Raw genomic sequence first — 17824 nt, 5'->3', positions numbered from 1 at the left:
TTTTACCATTATGTAATGTCCTTCTTTGTCTCTTTTGATATTTGTTGTTTTGAAGTCCATTTTGTCAGAGACTAGGATTGAAACCCCTGCCTTTATTTTCTTCTCCATTTGTTTGGTAAACCTTCCATCACTTTATTTTGAGACTATGTGTGTCTTTGTCTGTGAGATGGACTTCCTGAATATGGCATACTGATGAGTTTTGACTTTTTATCCATGTTGCCAGTGTGTGTCTTTTGATTGTGGTTTCTAGGCTGTTTACATTACAACGTTATTATTGTTATACGTGAATTTAATCCTGCCATTTGGTTACTGGCTGGTTTTCCTTCCTATTACTTGACTCATTTTCTTTATTGCATTTTTGGTCTTTGCCCACTGGTTTGCTTTTTTGGTGACTGGTACTTGTTTCTTTCCATGCTTCGTGTTTCTTTCAGGAGCTTTTGTAGGGCAGGTCTGGTGTTGACAAAATCTCTCAGTAATTGCCTGTTCATAAAGGATTTTATTTCTCCTTCACTGATGAAGCTTGTTTTGGCTGAATATGATATTCTGGGTTGAAAGTTCTTGTCTTTAAGGATGCTGAATATTGCCCCCCACTCTCTTCCAGCTACCAAGGTTTTTGCCAAGAGATCTGCTGTGAGTTTGATTAGCTTCCCTTTGTGGGTGACCTGAGCTTTCTCTGGCTGCCCTTAGCATTTTTTCTTATTTCAACCCTGGTTAATCTGATGATTTCGTCCCATGGGATTATTCTTCTTGAGGAATATTTTTGGGGCATTGTCTGTATTTCTTGAATTTGAAAATTTAACTGCCTTGCTAGACTTAGAAAGTTCTCCTGGAGGATATTCTGGAGCATATTTTCCAGCTTATTCTCCCCATCATATTCAGGTACGCCAATCAAGAGTAGGTTAGGTCTTTTCACATAATCCCATATTTGTTGCAGGACTTCGCTTATATTTTTTCACTCTTTTTTCTTTTGTCTTGCCTTCTCTTTATATTTCATTGAGTTGGTCTTCAATCTCTCATATCTTTTTTTCTGCTTTATCATTTCAGCTATTAAAACTTGTGTTTGCTTCACATAGTTCTCTTGCTGTGTTTTTCAACTCCATCAAGTAGTTTATGTTCTTCTTTAAGCTGATTATTCTAGTTAGCATTTCGTCTAATCTTTTTTCAAGGTTTTTGGTTTATTTGCATTGAGTTAGAATGTGTTCCTATAGCTCAGAATCTTGTTATTATCCACCTTCTGAAGCCTGTATCTGTCAATTTGTCACACTCCTTTTCAGTCATGATGTGATCCTGTGTTGTCGAGGAGTTGTAATCCCTTGAAGGAGAAGAGGTTTTTCTGGTCTTTGATGATTTCATCTTTTTTTGTACCTTATCTTTGAGGATTTACCTGGCTGTGTTGTCAGGGAGCTTCTTGATGAGGTCGCCTGTCTGCCTGTGAAGACAATACTGGGTTTCTAGGGATTCCTTCAGGTTATAGAGAAGTTTCCTGCATCTTTTTTGTTTATACTGGGAGATAGGCCCATCTCTTCTGCTGACCTGTAGGCACTGCTGGGTTGTCAAGAACACTGTTCCATTCCTAAGTAGACTTCTTCTTCTTCTTCTTCTTCTTCTTTTTTTTTTTTTTTTTTTTTTTTTTTTTTTTTTTTTTTTTTTTTTGTTGCTGTTGTTGTTGTTGTTGTTGTTAAAAAATATTGCCCAGCCCCACCCCTCTAATGTTGGATTATGCCCTTCTTCTACTGGGCTGGGTCATTCAGGGTTCAGCTCAGACTGTAGGAGTGGCTGTGTAACCCACTAGAGTCAGAGCTTTAGCCCTCTGAGTTTTGTGGGGGAAGTTGGGGACCCACTTAGCAGCACTCTGCCATTTCCCACTTTCAGCTTCCTCTTTCTCCAGTCATGGGGTAGGGACCCACCCAGCTGCTCTCACTTACAGCTTCCTCTCTCTCTGGTCAGGGGTAGGGGTCAATAGCTAAGTCCTCAGGTTCTCCCCTCCACCCTTTGGGCTTATGCATCTGTTCAGGTCTGTGTGCCAATCCAGAGCATCATCCTGGATTAGTATTCCGAATCTCCACACTTGTAATTCCCAGTGCTTGACTGGAAAATATCCCCTGTTCTGTGTATTGCTGAGGCTTTTATGGGAAGGGCTGTATCTGGACCAGAGTGCCACATGGGGAGCCTCTGACTCACCAGTCAGATGCATTTTCTGGGTAAAGCAGCGCCCCTCCCCTCCTCTGTGCTGAGTGAGTTTTTCTCACTGTTGTACCAGACCCATTGAAATGTACCTGGTAACTTGGTTGGAGTTAGGAGATCTCTGGATTTCTGTATCTCTCTCACTGGGTGTTGTGTGCTGGAGCTGCATATATTCAGCCATCTTGGATGCCATAGCTCAGTTTTTTAAAGTAGAATTTTTGTCTTGCACTTATAAACTCTGGCTTTCATAAGAGTCAATTTTGCAAATGTTTGCTTTGCTCCAGAAAACTAGAAATAAGTGCTATAGTTCTATTAAACTATTCATTACTTAACAAATAAAACCTATGAGAAAGGCACGATTACCATATCCCTTCTGCATTTGAAGAAGTAGATATTTGTGTTTATATTTTTTGGAAGCATTGCCATCTTCTTCCCCTCAAGTGTGTGGCAGGTATTTTATATTTTCTTCATTCATCTATATTATGCATATTCTATAAATCATTGTCTAATTCACATACAATGTAAAGACATCTTTAAGATTATTTAAATTTGGTGAAGGCTTTATTCTATAAAATTACTTTAGGTAAATTTCATCTTTTGTCTCTCTAATTATATCTCCTCAGGTATTGCTTTGTGAAATTTGTTTTGCGTGATACTTTAGAAACATTCTTCAAACTTTCCTTTTCTAGACATTCAAGTTGCAATTCAACACCCCAGTCTTTTATCTTAATATCTAAATCACCACAGATATAACAACAAGAATCAAAGACAGACTTTCAAAGATAGAAAGAGGAAGAGAGTTTGTCTAGAGAGTATAAGATTTGAAGAGTGATAATATGGTAGGTTTATTGAGTTTTCTTATTGACTTTCATGTATCCCAGGTGATGGACTGTAGAAGCTTCAATGTAGAGTCTCCAAGAGACACAGACAAAAAAGTGTTTCATTGAAGTTTTGTTTTCTCCCAGGAGAGGGTAAGCTAATCACACACAACCACATATAACTCTTCTAGAGGGAATAACCAAGCTACTCTGGATAAACATCACAAAAAATCTCCTACTGCAGATTCTGTGGAAACGTGCAGGACAATCTTCTCTCAGTCCAGTGATGCTGTGATTTCTCATGAAGAACGAGTAGGCAGATAATTTTCTATCACTTACCCAGAGGAAAACAGAGGACCACATTCTAATACCCTTACAATGTCCATTCAGTTCAGTAGCAAGCTGAGCATCCAGGTCCACACAACAACAATAGTTTTTAAACAGCCAGAGCTCAGTAGGATGGATTGCACTGTGCTTTTGGCCTGCCCTTCCTATTGCCTGGCCCTATCCTCTCAGGAGGCCTTAGTGGGGACTTAAGCATCTACCACCATGCAAACTCTTTTTTTTTTTTTTTTTTTTTTTTTTTTTTTTTTTTTTTTAGACGGAGTTTCGCTCGTGTTACCCAGGCTGGAGTGCAATGGCGCGATCTCGGCTCACTGCAACCTCCGCCTCCTGGGTTCAGGCAATTCTCCAGCCTCAGCTTCCTGAGTAGCTGGGATTACAGGCACGTGCCACCATGCCCACCTAATTTTTTGTATTTTTTAGTAGAGACAGGGTTTCACCATGTTGACCAGGATGGTCTCGATCTGTCGACCTCGTGATCCACCCGCCTCAGACTCCCAAAGTGCTGGGATTACAGGCTTGAGCCACTGCACCCGGCCATGCAAACTCTTATGCACTGAATAATTGAAGTCAATCTATACTAGTTAGCACTCTGCTATTTCCTCATTTTACAGGTCAGCAAGACCACAAATTAGCAACTGTACAATCTACACCTGTTTCAAAAAACAAGAAATGTTTTTATATACATTAAAACAAAGAATACAGGTATGGGGTCTTGGTACTGAAACCTATAAAACACTGGTGAAAGAAATCAAAGTAGAAATAAGTGGAAATGCTCTGTGTTCATGGATGGGAAGTCTCAATATATTGTGTTAATTTTTCCCCAGCTTGATCTATATATTTGACACAATTTGTCTCAAAATCTCAGCAAGAATTTTTGCAGATAATGCAAACCTACTTTTTAGGATAGCTCAGAAAATTTTCAAGAAGAAATGTATAGTATGAGGAATCCATCAACAATGTTTCAGAGAGTTATTACACAGCCAAAATGATCAAGACAATTTGGTAATGACATAGCAGTTGATTCATACAAAAAAAAAAAAAAAAAAAAAAAAGGAAGAAATAGATTCAACATCAACAAAAAGGATGTCTACTCAGAGACCGCATTTGAAAGTCAACAGTTGCAAAACTACAGGTCGATAAATCCATGGAGATGGAAAGAAGCTAGTGCAGAAAGGATAAAAACATCGAAAAACCAGAACACCTCTCCTCCTCCAGGGGATCACATCTCCCCACCAGCAAGAGAACAAAGCTGGATGGAGAATGAGCATGAGAAATTGACAGAAACAGGCCTCAGAAAGTGGGTAATAACAAAATTCTCTGAGCTAAAAAAAAATGTTCTAACCCAATGCCAAGAAACTAACTTTGAAAAAAGACTAAATGAAATGCTAATGAGAATAAACAGCTTAGAGAAGCATATAAATGACCTGATGGAGCTGAAAAACACAGCACCAGAACTTTGCAAAGCCTACACAAGTTTCAATACCTGAATTGACCAAACAGAAAAAAGGATATTAGAAATTGAAGATCAACAAAATGAAATAAAACAAGAAGGCAATATTAGAAGAAAAAAGAGTGAAAATAAATGAACAAAGCCTCCAATAAATATGGGATTATGTGAAAAGACCCAATCTATGTTTGAAAGGTGTATCAAAATGTGATGGGGAGAATAAATCCAAACTGAAAAACACTCTTCATGATACTATCCGGGAGAACTTCCTCAACCTAGCAATGCAGGTCAACATTCAAGTCCAGAAAATACAGAAAACACAAGAAAATATTTCTTAAGAAGAGTAACACCAAGGCACATAATCATCCAATTCACCAGGGTTAAACATGCTAAAGGCAGCCAAAGAAAAAGGTTGGGTTACCCACAAAGGGAAGCCCATCAGACACACAGAGGTCTCTCAGCAGAAACTCTACAAGACAGAAGAGAGTTGGAGACAATACTCAATGTCCTTAAAAATAAAAAATAAAAAATAAATTTAAAAAAAAAAAAAGACTTTCGAGCTGGAAAGGGGCCAACATTCAATTTCCTAAAGGAAAAAAAATAATAAAAATATTTTAACCTAGAATTTTATATAAAGCCAAACTAAGCTTCATAAATGATAGAGAAATAAAATCCTTTTAAAAACAAGCAATTGCCAAAAGATTTGATCACTACCAGTCCTGCCTTATGAGAGCTCCTAGAAGAAGCACTAAACCTGAAAAGGAACAACCAGTACAAGCCACTACGAAAATGCACCAAATGGTAAAGGCCATCAGCATAATGAAAAATTATGTCAACTAATGGGCAAAACAACCAGCTAGCATCAAAATGGCAGAATCAAATTCACGCACAACAATATGAACCTTAAATTTGAAGCAGTTAAATGCCTCAATCAAAAGACACAGACTAGCAACCTGGATAAAATGTCAAAATTCATCCGTGTTCTGTATTTAGAAAACCCATCTCATGTGCAAGAACTCGCATAGGATAAGAATAAAGAGATGGGGGAAGATCCATCAGCAAATGGAGAGCAAATAAAAGCAGTAATTACAATATTAGCTTCTAATAAAATGGTCCTTAAACCAATAAATTTCAAAAGAGACATAGAAGGGCATTAACTAATGGTAAAATGATCAATGCAGTAAAAAAGTTATCCATTCTAAATACATACACAACCAAGACAGAGTACCCCCAGAAACATAAGGCAAGTTCTTAACTCAACTATCTTATCATTTGCTAAGTCTCAAGTTTTCTCTCCAGTTTATCCCCTTTCAGAGACTTATGTTTGCTGCATGTATAACATGCAGGAATATTAATTGTATTTATGGGAGAGGGTAAAGTACATCCACTTCATCTACTTTATTAGGTAAATAATGATGCAAGATGCAGAACATCCATGTTGTTCCTTTTGGGCAGTAAACTTGAAGTCATTTTTGCTGTTGAAAGAGTTGAAGCTAGTTTGACATAAATAGACACTATTTAGGAAGATATAGCATCGGACAGATATTCTAATCATGCCAACAATGTAATGTTTTGCATTTACCTTACTTCTTTTTCCTTCATCACCTGTCTCTCCTCCTCCCCATGCTCATTTTGCTGTTGCTGTTTTTCTTGATGTTGTTGTTGTTGTTTGTTTGACACTTGCCTTATTCTGGCCTTAACCTTATGATATTGCAGTTCACATTTTAACCTGTCTGATTATCCTTCATTACTTTAATCCTGCCTTTTCTTAAATGTCATTTTTTTTCCTGGTGTCCTGTTATTCACCCAAGTTAACCTTTTCATGTTTTATTATTTTTAATCATTAGCCTGTTGTTGTTCTTGATTCTTTTGTGATATAGTCTTGGTCTGTCCCCCAGCCAAAAGGGCAGTGACAATATCTTGGCTTACTGCTACCTCTGCCTCTGAGGTTCAAGCAAGTCTCCTGTCTCAGCCTCCTGGCTCCCAAAGTGCTGAAATTAAAAGCATGAGACCTGGCTACATTTCTTTTAAACCTTCATGTTCAGCATTTAACCATGTCTATCAGACAACTCTCTGAAAATACAACTTGAGAACTAAAATGTGGTATATATCTTAATAGCATGTGGACATAGGTGAAAAGACAATTGTGCTGTGTCATGGTATTACGGGATAAGAAATCAGAATTTCTCATGTGGAATATTGATTTCAATTACATAATACTTAGGCATAACTTGAAAACATATGCATATAATAGAAAGACAGCAATAAGACTATAGTCTGAGAAATCTGGCGTCCAAATCCATACCACATTTCAATCCCAGCTATCCCAGAAAACTGAATGATGAATCTTGTCAAGACTTAGCTTATGACACCAGCAGTTTAATAATATGTCAAATGCATGAAAAATGCTGCTTCTGAAAAGTTGTGCAGCTACTATCCCCGGTATATATGTATATATACACACACACTTACTAACGTATACCAGGTACTGTGTTACATCATTGCTGAATTTTAAAGACAGGCAGACAAGAAAACTAATGTGATAGATAAGTATTTCCTGGAAAAATAATGTTTGTGCGTTAGAAGTCTTAAGTAGCAAACAGGGAGAGAGACTTTTATCTCCAGGAGAGAAAGGTGGCCATAGTTACAGGATGGGAGAGTTCATGGCTGAAAGTAAAGTTGTCTGAATGTGGTTCCAAATAAACCATGCTGAAATAGAAAGACATGAAGTTGAAAGGCAGAGAATATCAGGTCTGGAAGAGATTTGTTCAGCCATGCTGCAGATCTAGGCTCAGAATCTAGAAGATACTAAATACCAATAAAAAACAATTACAAACTGACTTTCAGTATGAAAACGATGTCATGAAAATGTGTATTAGAGGGCAGGTATAGCATAAAGTCCAAGGCAACTGAATCACCTGAGTCCAAGGGTTCAAGACAGCCTTGTCAATATTAAAATTTATCTAATGGTTGATGCACATCTAGTCCCATATATTTAGGAGACTGACAGACAAAAATTGCTTTAAACGAGAGGTTGAGTTTACATTGAGCTGAGATTGTGCCACTGCATTCTGGCCTGAGCAACCCAGCCAGATTGTGCCTTAGGCAAAAAGAAGAAGAAAGAAGAAAAAGAAGAGGAAGAAGAAGAAGGAGGAGGAGGAGGAGGAGGAGGAGGAGGAGGAGGAGGAGGAGGAGGAGGAGGAGGAGGAGGAGGAGGAGGAGGAGGAGGAGGAGGAGGAGGAGGAGGAGGAGGAGGAGAAGGAGAAGGAGAAGGGGAAGAAGAAGAAGGAGAAGAAGGAGAAGAAGGAGAAGAAGGAGAAGAAGGAGAAGAAGGAGAAGAAGGAGAAGAAGGGGAGAAGAAGGGGCGAAGAAGGAGAAGAAGGAGAAGGAGAAAGAGAAGGAGAAGGAGAAGAAAGAAGGAGAAGGAGAAGTAGAAGAAGAGGAAGAAGAGGAAGAAGAAGAAGAAGAAGAAGAAGAAGAAGAAGAAGAAGAAGAAGAAGAAGAAGAAGAAGAAGAAGAAGAAGGAGAAGAAGAAAAAGAAGAAGAAGAAAAGAAAGTAGAAAGAATAAGAAGGAGAAGGAGAAAAAGAAAAAGAAGTAGAGAAAGTGGAAGAGGAAGAGGAAGAGAAAAAAGGAGGGAAAGAAAGAAAAAGAGAAAGAAGAAAAAAATTGTGCATTAGAAAACATGAAAGGGACTTCTGCAGAAGATAATTAAAGACACAAATCTGTTGGAATGTTTTGATAAAAAATTTTAAAAAATGTCTATGGCTAATGCCAACTGTAAAATTTCAGTGTATTTTCACAGTGATGCCATTCACGTGCATAGTATAACATGAACTTTGTAAACCAAGTGATGACGTAAATAAATGTGATTATTAGTTACTGAACTCACTGCATATGAACTGTAATAAGAAAAAGTCTGTCTTCTACAATCTAAGTTTAAGGTAATGGGAGAAAGCAATTGAGAAAATAGGAAACTATATAGTGCATTTTAACCCACTTCTAAATTGTGTGTGTGTGGGTGTCTCTGTGTGTGTATGTGTCTGCATTTGTGAGCATCTGGCCCTGTGCAATCCCAGTTTAGTCCCAAAATTTTTTAAGGCCAGACTAATTGAGAAGTCACTTGTTATGTTTTACGATTTCCCCTTTATTCATTTTCCCTCACCTGTTGCTGTGGTTTTGAATGGTCTCTCCAAATTTTACCTAGAAAATCTCTGGCCATTGTGATAGCAATGGGAGGTAGGAAATTTGAGAGGTAATTAGTCATGAGGATATACCTTGACAACAACATTATTGACTTTATCTGGAGAACATGTTAGTTAATTTGTGAGTGGAGTTTGGATCAAAGGATGAATTCAGTCTAGATTTTTCTCTTCATCACATGTCCTCCACTTTATGTTGATTGCCTGTCATGGAAAGAAAGCCTCACCAGATGCAGCCCCTTGGAATTTCCAGCCTTCAGAAACAGGAGTAGAATAAGTATTTTTCCAAATAGCTCCATCAGTAACACTGGGTTATTGCAGCAGAAAATTGCCTAAAAGACTATTATTTCTTTCTCTGTAGATAACTAAACTACCTTACCAAGGGATATGGCAAAGTTATTGCCAAATAATCAAAAGCATACACACACACACACACACACACACACACACACACACAAATACACACACACACACACGCCACACACATATAAAATATACTATACTGTATATGTATATATATTATATATATTAGCCAAACAAATATGTATATATATGTTCAACATACATTTTAAATGAAATAAAATGAAACATGATTTCACTCTTAACTATATGTTTAGAAATAAATAAAAGGCAACCATAAGGGTAAACATGTAATTTTATTTTTCAGTAAGATAATTGCAGAATTTTTGAAATTTTTTTCAATGAAAATGTTAGTCTCTATGGTCGTGCATTATATGATACTCTTTTAATGTCACTCTAATATCAGTTGTAATTAGGGTTGTATTTTCACAGTGAAGATGGTTGAAAAGCTGGCTTGAAAGGAGAGTCAGCAGATATACCAGCTATCGTGGGCCCTGGCAACCACAGGTTGCCTGCTGGTAACAGGTTAGGATAAGGAGCCTCATTGTCTGACACCTCAGGATATCTGCTTGGAAAAGTTGATGGTTTCACTAACAACCCCAAAAGACTATTTTGTGAGGGAGATATGATTTGGTGTTTAGAAGTCATGGTTGTAATGCAATTAAAAGTGTGGTCATTTGCTTGTATGTAGGTGCTATGAGATTGCATATGAATACTGGCCAACTGATTTAAAATAGCATTTTGCTTTGCTGCAATGCATTCTGTTGGTACAAATGAAGTTGAAGATGGAGTAGGAGGAAAGCCACTTCTGGTTGTGTCAGGCAAACTGGCAATTCTTTGGCTGACAGAAGGTTTTCTTATTAGAGGCATATTTAAATTTGTAGAGGTTGAAAATGATCCTTCTCCACTAGTTACAGCAATTAATCCATAATTATGATTATCTGTGTCAGCCCCTGCTCTAAAGTGCTTCTTGTTGAACCTTTTAGTGAATAAAGTAGATACAAGAGAAGCATTTCTAATCCCAATTCTTCTTTTCATTTTTACTAAAAGTTGAGGACAACCACGTTTGAAATTTGGGTTATAATAGACTTTTAACTAAAAGCAAAAGAGAAAGTAATTCAGTGTCATTTTAAACCAAGAGAAAAGTGACAATAGCACATATAACACAAAAAAACTCAGATTTCTGTCTTATCACACAAAGTTAATGTCATCAAATGATGCATGAACATTGTTTACTCTTTCTGGGAATGTGCCTTTTGGGGAGAAATGCACCCAAATTGTTAAGCCCTCAAGTAAAATCATGTTACATAATAATAGTAACATTTCATTATTGGCTTTGGTAAATTTATTTGGAGTTTATTGGTAAGATTCAGAGTTGTTACAAAATTTCTTGAAACTGGAAAGTTTAATGCTGAAGCTGCCCTCAGTGCTTGTAAAAACTTAAACAATTTTTACTTTGATATTTATGTAATTTACAAAATCTAGACTTACTGCATGTATCAACATATTTACTGATGTACAAAATAAAATTACCTATATACTCTACATAAAGTGGCCACTGAAATGTTTTAAATACCTTGCTTACGATGGGGACTTCTTTTTCTTCTTCCAGAAAGTCTGCTAGAAAAGCAGATCTTTGAAAATTCTGTCGAATTTTACTGAATCCATAAAGGTGGAGCTGTCGAACTAAGCTTTTTATACTCTCAGCTTTAAATATTCTATAAGGATCTTTTCTTTCCAGAATTTCTTTCTTGAAAAGTTCTTCATGAATCACTATGCAAGTTCCATCCCCATCCCATGAAATGGACTTGAACTGGTCACTTTCAACTATTTTCCAAAGTTTTCTGGGAAAGGTCTGAGAAATAAAATCATTACCCTTATCTAGCTCAGAGACACAAACTGTGTAACCTGGACTTTTTGTCAAGAATCCTTGTGACAAAACCTGAAAAACATTTTCTTCAATTATTGACCTTAAGTCAGAGTCTTCAGAGAATATGTGTTCACCCAACAGAAACCTAGTGGAAGTTCCTGAACCAGTCGATTTAACTTTAGGAGAAACATATTGAGTTTCCGAGGAAATATCTGCCATCTCAAATAAATATTTTCTCACCTACTCCTCCAGCCTGCATGGTTTTCAAAACTGCGGTTTCAAAACCTGCTTCAGCAGGCCTAAGCAGGTAAAGTAATCTAGACCACGACAATGGTTCTCAATTTGAGTAGCAATGACATCACAAGAGGCCTTTGGTCTCCTAGCAACAAACGTGAAATTTTACCAAGAGGATTTTCTTCTCAGCCTGAGAAATGTATACAGTAAAACTAAAACATAGACTGATTACTTACACAGTATAATCTGCAAGAATTCCAGCAGAATCTTTTAAATACATAATTAAATAAATAATGTCCTCTTTACCTGAAATATATGGAATTTTCTCACTGACACACACACTCACTAGATTGGTTCCAGGGGACACAGGGTCTGTTAATTGGACAGTATTAAAAAAAATAAAGATTATTAAAGCTCTGTCAGTTTAGCATATTGAATTGAAAACTGATGCACTACCTGGTAAAAAAGAAATGGCCATAGATATTATCGGTATTCTTCTGGTTGTCAGGGGCTGGGAAATAGAAGTAGCTCTTTAGGAGATACAGGGATTTCTGTTGGTGGATAGAAATATTTATGAACAAAAGAGAAAAGATTATTGTACAACATCATAAACATATTAAATTCCATTGAATTGTACACTCTAGTAACTTTATATTATTTAAAACTTATCTTCAATTGTTAAGATGAAAACAAATGTAACTAAAATATCTGATTAGATTTCAGAATAAAAAGTAAGTTATATACATATCCATTCAAAATATTTTATGTATATTTTTAAAATTAATATTGATTTTGTTTGCTATGTTTATAAATATTTGACAAATGTTACTGATATACAATATTTTAAAGCAGACGATCTTGGAAGGAGATGCCAAAGAATGGAAGATTAAAAAAAAAAATTAAAAAAGTCAATCCAAGTTTTTTAAATTAAGTAAATTTTTATGTGTAGCCAAACAGAATTTTTAATTATTTTTTATTTTGCTCAAAGAACCTAATGTCAATTAAAAATTATTTTTTAAGAAATCATCTGTGTGATGCAACATAACTGTCTAACAAAACAGGATTTGAATTTGTAATGTAATCTTAGAGTTGAATAAAATATTTATTGAATTTTTATACATTCAGCATATAAATAATTTCTGTATGATCATGGTTTAAAAGTGGTGTATTCAAATTATAACTGTTTGCGTTGGCAAGTTTTGAATATGTGTGGAGGAAAGAAATGATAATTTTTATGTTTCTCACACCATAGAAGGCAGTTCTCTCATCCTAGAAAGAGATGTTATTGTTAGAAGTTTGTCTTGGTTTAACGTAGTTTAGGTTTTGTGAGTAATTTTGTACAGTTTTATTTCAGAATTTTTGATATTTAACACAATGTAATAAAAACGTCCACATCAGTAAACTTCTTCTGAAGATAAAACAGGTGTTTCTACCAGAGGTGTTTTATCAATTTTTACAATATTTTTATTTTTGAAAAATTGATAATTAAAATATTTTTTAATTTTTCGCTTTTCTGGGAAATATTTATGTTGCACTGCCTGAAGTACAGGCTTCTTCTGTGATGGGAGGGGAGGAATGATTACTGACAGTACAAAAAGGTGGAACAAGGATGTGAAAAAAAAAGGGAGTTAATGGGAGAATCAGAAGAAAAAACCATATTAAATGTAGGACAATCTGTGTCAAATGGTGGCTGAGCATTTGGGGAAGCTAAGACGAGTGACAGCATAGAGAGGAACAATGCCTTGATGTTTTCAGTGGGAGACAAAGCTGTCACCTGTCTCCAAACTGCAAGCCTACATTTAGTCATAAAGAGGCAAGAAAATAAGCAATTTTTATGTAAAAAATGTGAATGTAAAATACGCTTAATCCACTATCGGTGTAAAGGAGTAAGATATCTGACCTCCTTTGTAGTAGCCTTTGATACACATTATGTTCTTGTTAATGTGTGCATATAATTTCACAACAAATTTGTTTTCATTTTCTCTCATCTTTGTGAAGAGGATGCACATGTTGAGAGTAGATTTTGCTTTTGATTCTATTTTTCCAAGGAGAAAGCTGGGTATATCTGAGGAAAAACAGTAGAAATAATTGGCCAGCCTAGTGACTGATGTCTGTAATCCACATTTTTAAAACTAGCATTTTGAGAAACACAGGGTTCATTTTCTGGATGTTAGCCTGCCCTGTGACCTTGCATCTGGTCATCAAGAGAAGAAGACATGCCTGGGAACTTTGCTGAGAATGTAGGGAGAAGAGATAAGGTAGGTTTTTTTAGGAAGTTAGTTAATTTCAAACAGATACTGGGGTGAGGTTTTATATCGAACACAACACAGTAAACTATATTTTATTATGCAGCGAACACAGACTACTGTTGTTACTGTTAAATTTCCCACTTAATATGTTGCTTTTTATTAACCCATTAATAGAAAGCAACACCATTGCTTTAAACATTTACTCCTACTTAGAAGTTAATATTTGGTTAAGGTTACTTGGTACTTCTATGAGCTTATAAGCTTATTTAGTAGATCTCCTTTATGCCTGTTTGGTTTTTGAAGCTGGACCTCAGGGTGGATGGTTTAGCTATGTTGCAGAACATTTTAAGAGAAACCACTTGGGAATGGCTTTGTGCTTTTTATGGACAGCAGGGTGGTGTGTGAGCTTATGGTAAGCCTATAGCACTGAGTTGATTCCTTTAGCACCAGGTTGAGAGTTTCTCTCCTGACACGAGAGGCAAAGATTAAACTTTTAGTACCTGATGAACTCTTTGTGACTGTGTCTGTCTTAAGAGTTGTCCCTCCTCTGTGGAATCTTACCTGCCTTTGCCTAACCAGTCATCTACCTCGGGCCAGCCAGGATGACAGCTTAGAAGCTGGAAGTTTCTCACAGGCTGATATGCAGAGTGCTGAGGTTCCAGGAATGGCTGTTATTCACCTGTAAGATATTATTTTTATTATTATTATTATTATATTTATTTATTTATTTATTTATTTCTGCTAAGCTTCCTGCTTAGAAAATATGATATTAATGTAGTTTTCTGGGCTATTATCATATTATTTGCTTGGTTTAAGTTTATTTTATCCAGACATTTGACAATGATCAAGTTTTCTTATATATATGCTACATGAGCCCATAGTTAGCCCTGTTGTTTTAGTCCTGTTATTAGTCGTATTATTTTGAGGCAGTGCTACATCCTCTTGGGACACAGGCTGATACTTAGTTAATGTCATCAGTTGACTGGTGGTTATTGCTTCTACAGTTGACTGAATACCACCAATTAAGACAGGCAAGAGACAAGATAGTTTTAAACACCCTTTCAATATAATTACTACTGCCCTCTGAGTGTTTTACCCTCCCCCTCCCAAACATATAAACCATCCTTCAAAGAGTGAGTATACTGATTACTCTTTCCAAGTTTGTACTGGAACATGAGCTAGTTTTTGAACCCTGGTGGTAATTTCCATGACTTTTTGTTCATTATTATTAATGTCCAGACGGCCATTTGATAAGCTAAAATGTCCACATACTCCTCTTTTTGGATCTAAAAAATAATCTAATGTTAGTCTTTTTTTGGAAAATGGCATTTCTCATCTGTGTGGCTTGTACTACTAGCAAATCAGAAACTCTGGAAGCTTCACTGTTTGTGATTTTTAGAAACTTCTGCAGCCTGATGATGCCATTTATTATATCAATTAAAAGACTATATCCCCATGACCCAATTTGCACCCAAATAGCTGAACCATAATAATTAATTATTCTTTCTAGAGGACAGTATGTGTTTTTTTTTTCATTTTCTATTTATACATTTATTATAATTACATCAGCTTATTGTATTATTAGCCCAGTGTGAGATTTTCTTCATTGAGGGTTATAGGAGAGGTTAAGCATTGCTTACAAATGGCTCAAGAGATGACAATGAGCCATGGCACATAGAATTGGCACCCCAGTAATATTAGTAGTACTATTTTTTCTGTGTGGGTTTCTTGGAGAAAGGTTTTACAAATCTGGGGGCTATAACTTCAGAAATTGCTTCTTTGTAGTTGCTGACTTTCAGATTGGGTCTCTGAGTGGATGCTCTGTTTGTTGATGATGATGTCATATCTTTCTGTTTGTTAGTTTTCCTTTTAACAGTCTGGCCCCTCTGCTGCAGAACTGCTGAGGTCCACTCTGGGCCCTGCTTGCCTGGGGATTACCTGAAGCAGTTGCAGAACAGTAAGGGTTGGTACCAGTTTCTTCTATCTTTGTTCCAGGAGGATACCTGCCAAATGTCAGTCTGATCTCTCATTTATGAGGTTACTCTTTGGACATACAAGGATCAGAGAGCTGCTTGAGAAGACAGTCTGTTCTTTATAGGAGCTCAAATGCTGAGCCATGAGCTCTGTTGTTCAATCAGAGCTTCTGGGCAGGCATGTTTGGGACTGCTGCAGCAGAACTCATAAACTGTTTTTTGTTCCCAGGTGCTTTGTCCCAGGGAGTTAGGGTTTTATTTATGAGTTTCTGTTGTGCTGCTGCCTTTTTATTCATGGCTGCCCTGCCCAGCAAGGACACAACCTAGTCACTGTCTGCCTGAAAAGGCTCTGCTGAGCTGCTGTGGGCTCTGCCCAGCTGCCGTGTAATCTTCCCTGCAGTCCTGTTCATATGGATGTAGTTAGAACAGCCCCGGCAATGGTGGCCCACCTCTATATTGGTGAACCGTCTTTGTAATGGCAGGTTGCCTTGGCAATATCGGGTTGCCATGACAATGACAGGCTGCCTCAGCAATGGCAAACTACCTCCGTAGCAGTGGAATGCCTCGGTAATGGCAGACACTCCTCCCCAACAGAGCTGTCTTGTCCCAAGTTCAGCTGTGCTTGCTGTGAAACTCTCAATTTAGAGAGTTTCTGATTGCTATTCTTTTGAAGGAGTGGGACCAACTGAGCCTGATCACCTGGCTCCCTGACTTGGAGCCTTTTTTCTTTTTAATTGAATAGTCACCTCTCTCCCAGGTGTTCCAGTCACCTGTGGAAAAGGTGCCAGGACCTGTGTGATTTCCTATGTGGCAACTCACTGAGCTGGCTTAAGCAGTGGTGCTGAGATCTGTGGAGATTTTTTTGCCCAGAAATCTCCTGGCCTGGCTCCCTGTTCAGTCCTCTTTTTAATCAGATAAATGGGTGTTTTCCTGGGGCTCCAATTGCCAGCTAAAAGGGCACCTGGACCAGTGTATTTTGTATGGAGAACCTCTATGCCAGGGTGCCAGCAATGCAGCGGCAGCAGTCAAAGCAGCCACACTGGCCAAAACAGCCTCACTGACCAAAAAAACCACACTGGCCAAAACTGCATGTTGACCAAAACAGCCATGCTGGCTACCCATGGGGCTTCTCCACCTGGGAATCTCCTGGTGCATGGGCAATAAAAATCCATCTGGAAATGCAGTGTCCATTCACTTTCTGCACTTTATAGTTAGCTGCAATCCTGAGCTGTTCCTAAATGGCCATCTTGGATCTTCTCTCAAAAAATTTTCTTTATTAAGAAGTGTTACCTTATTAAAACAGCCATCATTTTAAGCCATTTTTAGTTGTCCAGGTATACAATTTTTATGCCAACCATCTAAAACCTAATTTCAAATTGACCACAGACCTCTACAGTCCTATTTTTATAGACTTGAAGATGTAAGTGATTTAAATTAGGGTTGATATTTTATTTTTCCTCATCTAAATCTTAGCTTCCTGAAACAGTAAAGTTTGATTTCATCAAGAAAATTTCTTGAGTTTAAGACATTTTCTAAAGAAACATCCCTACTATGTTATGGTATACCAGACAATAAGTGACTAGAGGTAATGGTTACCAGTGATGGTAAATTCTGTATTTCTCTTTATGAAGTAATCTATATACCTGTTGAGTGCCTCAGTGCTTTTTAAACGGACTGCTTACTATTGGGTTAACTATTTTTATTCATGTTAAGAGTTCACTTGTGATTCGGTTGTTTCCTGGCTTTTGAAAGATACATTTGGTGAAATGCATTGGGGAAAAGAAACAAAAAAAAAGAGGCACAAAACTATCAGAATGCTATCAAATTGGTAAATCAAGTATGACATAACAGTTGATTTTTAAAAAATAATTTCCAAAAATTTCTATTGTGATTTTTTTTAAAAAAGAAAACTGGAAAAAGCTGTCTTCTATATAGAATGGGTATTCCAAGACAGCTTAGTGCGTGCTTTTCCCATTGAATGACAGATTTAACTATTATTTCTGATGGCAGTAGTGATGTCATCAGAGGTCAGTGTACTGGAAGAGAAAGTGGCGAAAGCCTAATTTCACTTTTCTAATTCTGGTGGCTATTAACAGAAATTTCTGTATATTTTACATAACTAGTAAGGGCAATTAAATTTTAC

The 17824-nt window shown here is 37.0% G+C and overlaps 1 protein-coding gene across 1 annotated transcript; it reads right to left on the bottom strand.

Moving 5' to 3' along the window:
- Nucleotides 1-7455: 7455 nt before the first annotated feature.
- LOC141583013 (heat shock transcription factor, Y-linked-like) lies at nucleotides 7456-11444 on the bottom strand. The gene is made up of 2 exons (XM_074392442.1): nucleotides 10934-11444; nucleotides 7456-7526 (listed from the first exon to the last, which is right to left on the bottom strand). Exons 1-2 carry the CDS (start codon nucleotides 11442-11444, stop codon nucleotides 7456-7458), a joined length of 582 nt encoding a protein of 193 aa, XP_074248543.1.
- Nucleotides 11445-17824: the final 6380 nt, after the last annotated feature.

The sequence above is a fragment of the Saimiri boliviensis genome, chromosome Y, assembly GCF_048565385.1.
Source record: "Saimiri boliviensis isolate mSaiBol1 chromosome Y, mSaiBol1.pri, whole genome shotgun sequence".
NCBI classification, from domain to species: domain Eukaryota; kingdom Metazoa; phylum Chordata; class Mammalia; order Primates; family Cebidae; genus Saimiri; species Saimiri boliviensis.
The sequence above is the reverse complement of the archived record's forward strand: the minus strand, read 5'-3'. Positions and strand labels throughout refer to the sequence as shown.

Excerpts from the sequence above, each read along its gene's own strand:
- LOC141583013 (XM_074392442.1), bottom strand. The coding sequence starts at position 11,444 with ATGGCAGATATTTCCTCGGAAACTCAATATGTTTCTCCTAAAGTTAAA. Across the intron at positions 7,527-10,933 it reads AGAAGTCCCCATCGTAAGCA|AACTTCATGTCTTTCTATTT; the intron begins AGGTATTTAAAA and ends TCTCTGCCTTTC.